The sequence below is a fragment of the Anopheles arabiensis genome, chromosome 2 (assembly GCF_016920715.1).
Source record: "Anopheles arabiensis isolate DONGOLA chromosome 2, AaraD3, whole genome shotgun sequence".
NCBI classification, from domain to species: Eukaryota; Metazoa; Arthropoda; class Insecta; order Diptera; family Culicidae; genus Anopheles; species Anopheles arabiensis.
The window spans coordinates 86,696,436-86,704,012 of NC_053517.1; the positions used below are offsets into that span (position 1 = coordinate 86,696,436).

The 7,577-nt window shown below is 41.9% G+C and overlaps 2 protein-coding genes across 2 annotated transcripts; both read right to left on the reverse strand.

The window, feature by feature from the left end:
• Positions 1 to 259: 259 nt before the first annotated feature.
• On the reverse strand, positions 260 to 3,245 carry LOC120894587 (histidine-rich glycoprotein-like). Its single transcript, XM_040297276.1, has 3 exons — positions 3,181 to 3,245; positions 2,701 to 3,105; positions 260 to 737 (listed from the first exon to the last, which is right to left on the reverse strand). Exons 1-3 carry the CDS (start codon positions 3,187 to 3,189, stop codon positions 327 to 329), a joined length of 825 nt encoding a protein of 274 aa, XP_040153210.1. The 5' UTR covers positions 3,190 to 3,245; the 3' UTR covers positions 260 to 326.
• Positions 3,246 to 5,585: 2,340 nt separating this feature from the next.
• LOC120897726 lies at positions 5,586 to 7,089 on the reverse strand. Its single transcript, XM_040302789.1, has 3 exons — positions 6,948 to 7,089; positions 6,170 to 6,662; positions 5,586 to 6,081 (listed from the first exon to the last, which is right to left on the reverse strand). Exons 1-3 carry the CDS (start codon positions 6,954 to 6,956, stop codon positions 5,849 to 5,851), a joined length of 735 nt encoding a protein of 244 aa, XP_040158723.1. The 5' UTR covers positions 6,957 to 7,089; the 3' UTR covers positions 5,586 to 5,848.
• Between the last annotated feature and the right edge of the window lie 488 nt (positions 7,090 to 7,577).

Genomic DNA, 7,577 nt, shown 5'->3' on the forward strand with positions numbered 1-7,577 from the left:
CATAAGTTGATTAAGCAGAGTGTTTGAACGGCGTGCACCATTGAGACTGGGATAATGAATTAGCAGACGAAGGACCTTAAATGTAACGAAAGAATCATAGAAGCGATCAAAACACTTATATATTTCAACAGCAATATCATATTTCTTTCTCGATTACATGTGTCCAACACTTAATTGTACCAAATCATGGATTATGTGTTAGGATTGGGCGATAAAATGTTCAAATCAAATAAACAATTGTTAAGGTTTGCATGTTTATACTGCCTTGCTTTTTGTTTATTAAATCACATTTTGGTTTGGTTCGTTTGCGTTCCGGTGGTAATCACTTAGTAGTGCTTATCGACGTTGACGTAGCTGGCGCCCGAGTATCCGTGGTGGACATGATGCTCCGGCACATGCACTGGGGCGTGAGTTGGGGCATGATGGACTGGAGCATGGACCGGATGGCTCGGGTGGTGGGCATGTCCGACCTTCTTGACATCAGCCTCGAATCCATTGTGACCGTCCGACTTGTAGTCAACCACGCGCTCGGTACCGTCGGCTTCGTGCAGCGTGTACTGTCCCTTGACAACATCGCCATCACGCACTTCCCACTGGGTCTTGTGGTCACCGGTGTGGGGATCCTTCACGCCATACTCGAACTTGTACTTCGGATGATCGTGGTAATCCTTGTGCTCGGGCACTCCATGGTACTGGGCCGAAGCGACGATAGCCAGACAGGCAATGAGAGCAAGGATCTGAAAAAGGACCAAATGTGCTGAGTTGAGCTCGTTAAGCTTCCAAAGGATCGGTAGATTCGTACCTTGAACATTATGAATATTTTGAGGTACTTGAGATGTGTTTACAAGAAGAAATCTGAAGATGAACTGATGAATATTCAGTAGCTGAGATGATGCTTTATACCTCACTCTCATGGACCTTTTTTCTTTGGTGCTCGCTCTCTTCAACGCATATCTTCCAATTACACATACCATCTGCAATTATTTTGGTTTTCGCATCGTTCAAACAAACGGAGAGAAGAAAGAAAACGAAAAACAATTGCATTTTTATTCAATTGTATGTAGTATAGCTTGAACCGATTGAAAATGAATAATATTTTTTGAAGATATCGTTGTTCTTTAAAAAAACTACTAGCTTGAAGTAGATGGTTTTCGATAACGATTTTGCTATCCATCTCTTTTTTTATGAATATGGTGTGATAAAACTCTGATTATATACAAACAAATTTAACAAAGAACATTGCACCGAATCTAAGAAATAGAGAAAGAAGGCATAGTTCACCCTAGCAACGAATAGAAAAAGGGAAAGCGCAATCTAGAGCTTAAGGTGCATTTGAGAGATTTGATGAGAATATCGCTCGCAAAACACGACGATGTGACGACCATTTCATTTTCATAGCCAAAACAAAGCCACTTCAATCAAATAATAATAATAATATAATAATTAACAAGTTTTGTCAAAGAAAACCAGATACGTTTCTAAACCAAAAAAAAACACACACACACACATCAAAACCAAGTCAATATGACTTTGAGTAGTCGAACAACAATTGAGAGTACGATAAGCCTCTGATTATGAGAGATGGTTACTATCTAAAATAGAAAGATATAGGTCCAAACTCGCATTTAAAAGAAGAAGAAGAAGAATGCTGACGCACCGAATGAATCAGTTTAAGTATAAACCAGTTAATGATAGACGTCACCAAGAAAACAAATGTTTAAAAATGATTGAGCAAAGACCTTTATTTATTCCTAACGTTTCAAGCATTTCGAAGCAACTGATGTCTCCATCAGTTGTATGTTGTATGTTTGTTCACAATCTTTGAGGTCTATGTTCAAAAATGAAGGTTTTATAGAGGCGTTTGCCTGCAAGCTCGGAATAATGTATGGGTAAACACGTGACCTCCACATATCTTGAATGAAAAGAATTAATCAAATAAGGGTGGGGGATGATGGTTCTATGGTACAGTTGTCAACTCGAACGACATGTCCGTCATGGGTTCTAGCCTAGATTGGACCGCCCTCCATAGCAAGGATTGACTATCCGGCTGCGTGATCATCAATTAAGTCTCGAAAGCCTGTACAGGCCGGCATGTTCGCGTAAGACGTTACGCCGCATAGCAGAAGAAGAATGTTGGTTTCATTTTAAAAAAATAATAAAACAATATGACAAATACAATGACAATCGCCTCAATGGTCGATGCTAGTGGCTGAACAGAAGTCTTAATTACAAACTATCTTCCTAATCCGAATATTAAACTAACATCAGGCAGTTTGATATGGGATAACAAGTTTAAGATGCATTGAATAGACGGGAACGAATGGAATATAATGAGAGGTCGTAACAATTAAATAAGTGGAAAGTGGAGTAGAAATTTCGCATACCACGTATCAGAAGATCTCTGCGTCCTTTTGTTGTGCGACGTGAAAAACCAGTAATGGAGGACAAATAGGAAGGGCAGGACGAGAAGGTGCATAGTAGAGATCATGGTGCTTCGACAAAGTGGAAAATATTTGAAAATATGGGTAATGATTGGGCAATGGATCGGTGGAATTCTAGAGACAACAACCCAAACAAAACAATAATGTTCAAATCAAATAAACAATTGTTAAGGTTTGCATGTTCATACTGCGTTGCTTTTTGTTTATTAAATCACATTTTGGTTTGGTTCGTTTGCGTTCCGATGGTAATCACTTAGTAGTGCTTATCGACGTTGACATAGCTGGCACCCGAGTATCCGTGGTGGACATGATGCTCCGGCACATGCACTGGGGCGTGAGTTGGGGCATGATGGACTGGAGCATGGACCGGATGGCTCGGGTGGTGGGCATGTCCGACCTTCTTGACATCAGCCTCGAATCCATTGTGACCGTCCGACTTGTAGTCAACCACGCGCTCGGTTCCGTCGGCCTCGTGCAGCGTGTACTGTCCCTTGACGACATCGCCATCACGCACTTCCCACTGGGTCTTGTGGTCACCGGTGTGGGGATCTTTCACGCCATACTCGAACTTGTACTTGGGATGATCGTGGTAATCCTTGTGCTCGGGCACTCCATGGTACTGGGCCGAAGCGACGATAGCCAGACAGGCAATGAGAGCAAGGATCTGAAAAAGGACCAAATGTGGTTAGAAGAATTCGCATTTGAGAAGTTCAATGTATTTGTTTATATAATGTTATACCTTGAACATTTTGATGTGTTGTTTTTCTTATTTGATTGTGTTTGCACTTGTGCTCGTTGTGATAGCTCTTGATGAACTGATGATTGCTTTGTTTCAAATCGCGAATATTTATACCATTGTACCGTTGATGCACATTTTGTTCGTCTTTATTTTCAAATACATTTTCCATATGATCATCTCATTACTCCCACTGCAATGGTCGAATGTGTGTAAACATAGCGCTGCTGCCTGAACTTGAGCATCAAAATGATTCAATGCTCCAATGATCCACTTTCAGATCTATTTGCGTGCATGAGTTATTATCGTGTTTTGCTTTTCATCTGCTTGTTGTGTAATGCTTAATGCCAATCCTTTCTCAACTTTCCTCTGTTTGTTATTGTTTTTCATGTATGATGTACTTGCATTGCAGTTTTTAGCTTTAACAATAGCTCAGGGACACCACGCCTATTCTATGAAGGATGCGATAACCAGAAATGACTATTTATAATTTCAGCATGTGAGAGTATCATAAATTGAATGATTATTTCTCGTGACAAACGAGCATGTTATTTAGATTGATGGCAGTTTAGTTGCTGAATATAAAACATGCTAACACAGAAAATTTTACAGAAGTGCTTTTTGAAAATGATTCATACAATCATTCGACTTTGTTTTTATTTAATAATACTATTGTAAAAACATTTGTACAGCATAATTTTTCTCTTTAGAATAAGAACATAATGGGCTTTTAGTGTATGCCGGTTATGGATTATTTTGTGTATTATTTAACTTATTCATCAAGTTTTGATAATCTCGCACACTTAAATAAAGTTAGATCAAACCAGAAGGAACGTGTCGAACAAACTAATGAGTTATATGAAGTACAACAAGAACAGAACACAGGTGTAATCGGTCCACTAATGAAAGAAAAGTTAGAAGAGCTTTGTTGTAACGATTGTAAGCAGACAGTTCAGGAATGCATTGATGTGCAGTAAAGCAAATATAATAGGATTTTTAGTTTACAAAAAAAAATGCTTCAGTTATTATTTGTGACTTTACTTAGAGGTACATAAAGTGTTAATTAGCGAAATGCAAAATCATTTTGTCTAAAAATGTATTTAAAAATGTATAAGCGCATCTGTTGGCACTATTTTGTGTTGTCTGCTAACATGACTCTAAAAATCAAGTTTGTACTTAGGAAAAATCGTTTGCCTCATAGCAGCCAGAGGCGGATTAAGCATTAAGCAAAATAAGCAATGAGATCTCGAAGGCCCGAGAAAAACAAACCAAACCCCGCACACAGTTAAACGTGATCTCAATCCTTCTCTGGTATAATATTTCTCAAACAATTTCTCGCCCGTCACTTTAGAAAGACTTACATTTGTGTGACCGCTAGGGGCCTCCACTCGCGTTAGTCTGCCACTGATAGCAGTGATATATTATGAGAGGAAAGCGAGAGATAACACATTCATTTCAGGTGCTTTACCAAGGGAGGAAAAACATTCATTGCAGTCGTCTGATGAATGCTGTCTGATGTTCATCTTTTTTATGACCTTTGCTATCATTAAGTCACCAAAATACAATCTCTGATCAATCTGATTTCAAGGAACTATGATTCTTATACTTTTTGTTTGGTGACTCGGGTATGGGTTGCAGTATGTCGTGCTGACATTGCCAGGTTGCGAACCGTTCTCATTCGATAATTTAACATTATGGATTCGGTGAAATCTTTGAAGCTTGAGATATTTAATAAGACTTAGTATATTAGTATTACGACTGGCAGTTGCTAATAAATATTAACGGTATATCCGGGGCGGTTCCGTGGTACAGATGTCAACTCAAATGACTCAATAACATGTCCATCATGGGTCTATATAGGACCGTCCATGTAGCAAGGATTGACTTTCCGGTTGCGTAGTAAATAATTAAGTCTATAACACCTTATTGGCCGGCATTTTCCCGTAGGACGTTACGCCAAATCGAAGACGAAGAAGAACAAAACATCCGATAGCTCAGTATGATTTTCGATGAGTCCAACTGATAACCCCATTGAATTGGTCTCTAGGCTAGCAGTCATGTTTGATTGAGCCGATGATCTCCGATTACAAGAAAGTATGTCCGATCGTGGCGTATATTGCGGTCTTCAGCTACTTTTATTCTTATCACTAGGATACATGACTGATTTCTTTGCTTGGTAAAATAACATAAGGTGCCTCAAAAACGCATGTGTATCGTTTTAATAGTTCATTTTTGGAAAAAAGGAAGTAACAGTGCAAGTGTCTAGACCTGTTTTGAATTAGAGTTCTGAACAGCTGCCCTAAATTACTTCACCAAGAATTGAAAAGATTAGTCGATAGCGACCTGGACGTTAACTTTTATACTCGATTGTTGTGATATTTAATTGTGTATAAACGTTCGACGGATCATTAACTTCAATCACAGATAGGTTTATTATAAAAAGAGCACGAGGCAGTTTGCAATCAGCCAGCCAGAGCCGGTTCGGTTCGCATGGCTTTTCGCAACAGTGTTTGCAGTAACGATAATAAATAATCTTTTCCTACAGAATCGCGTCTAGGTAATCTCATGTGGGTTTGACTCCCAGTTTACCGTGAGCAGTATCGCGGTTCGACACCGCATCATCTGCCAGCGACGGAGTGACGGAGGTGAACCGTTGATCGGGGGTGCGGCTTTAATGCTGCTTCCAGACCTTGGCGTAGCTGGTGGCACCCTTGCCGTAGTAATCTCCGGTGGCGTACGCTCCCGCGTAGTTGCCAATGTAGCCGTAGGCGTTGTGCTGCTTAACCGGCTCGGGATGGGTGGCGTGGCCGAACTTCTTCACGACCGCGTTGAATCCGTTGTGGTCATCCGAGGTGTACTCGACGACACGGGTCGTACCGTCGGCTTCCTTCAGCATGTATCCACCTGTTGGACAAGGCAGGAGAAGGATGTGCAGGATTAGAACGAATGCACAACATAACATGAAGAATTGGAGCCCATTCTAAATACATACCCTTGACAACATCACCATCACGGAATTCCCACTGCTTCTTGTGGTCGCCGGTGTGCGGATCATCCACACCGTACTCGAAGCTGTACTTCGGGTACGCGTTGTACTCGTCGTACTTCTTGGCGTAACCTGATTCGTACTGGCCATACTGGTAGTTATCATACAGATGAGAACCGTGCTTGCCACCGTACAGGGAGCTATAGTCGTTGCCCTCGCTGTAGCTGGTGGCCGGAGCTTCATGATGATGGTACTCGTGTGCCTCACCGATGTACTTATCGTTGCTCAGCACGAGCTGCGGCTCGTGGTGATGATCCTGCAGCAGCTCAACCGGATAGTGCACGGCCAGCTGCGGTTCTGGCGCATGATGCACATGCTCCAGCACGTGATGATGCTGCTCCGGGACGTGATGGTGCTTCGTCACGAAAGCGTACTGGGCTGGTTCAACTGGAGCCGACTGGACAGCCGTCGCTGCCAGGATGGCAATAGCGGACACAAACTATCGTTTGGAATAAATTGAAGTAACAGATAGGCGTTAGAACTTGGGTTCTTTTGGGAAACTGGATGATGTAAAGGGGTCAAGAATGGAAACTAGATGTTTAGCTAGAAGCACTTATTGTCATGTGTGCACTTTTCGGGTCTATTTTGATCATGTTTAAGTTCACTGGCACATATATTCTATTATGTATCCAATTATTAAGAACTTTATGTTCAACATTACAAAAACTTCCACAGTAACCTAGAACTAGCTCATATCTTGCACCAAGTCACCCAGAAAACTCACTCGCAACATTGTATTATAACACTGGCTCAACGAATTTCACTTTCTGCACTGAGGAACTACTGTTACTGCTACTGCTGCTCCGGAACTGCTAGGTCTGTACCTTTGCACACTAAACTGCTCGTCTGATGGTGTTCTGTGCCCGACCGTACGGTTTTATAACGGCTGAAGCGCTTTTTCCCATTCATACCCTCCGCAAGAAGTTTCGAATGAAAACACCTATAAACGCACTGCAGCAGCAACACCGCAGCTAGTGCACCGTGCGCCATTGATTCTCGAGGACACATCCACCACCCCACGCCGGGTGTGTCCTCCGCTGCCAGGCCTACTACATCGCGCTTCGGTTCAAAGAACTTCAAAACGGACATCAGCGGCAATTAATTGAAACACTAAGGCGTTGTGAAGTTGCAGTGGCAAAGGGGTGGTATCGCACGAGGTTCTCGCACCATGGCTCATGGGTAAAGAAACCCCCCGTTGGTGGCCATAAAAGTTAACAACACCTCTAAAAGTGTGCCCCCATACCCTGGGCAGCGAGTGCGCACAATGGATGTCTTCGACGGGTGGCGCCATTTTCCAACACTTTTCCAGTGAACTCATAGAGTTCAGAGAGGCAAACAAACAACACAACAACAC

Bases quoted from the DNA above. Each gene is read 5' to 3' on its own strand.
- LOC120897726 (XM_040302789.1), bottom strand. The intron at 6,082-6,169 runs GTATGTATTTAG...CTTGTCCAACAG, and splicing joins TGATGGTGATGTTGTCAAGG to GTGGATACATGCTGAAGGAA.
- LOC120894587 (XM_040297276.1), bottom strand. The intron at 738-2,700 runs TACTAAGTGATT...GTCCTTTTTCAG, and splicing joins ATGTCAACGTCGATAAGCAC to ATCCTTGCTCTCATTGCCTG.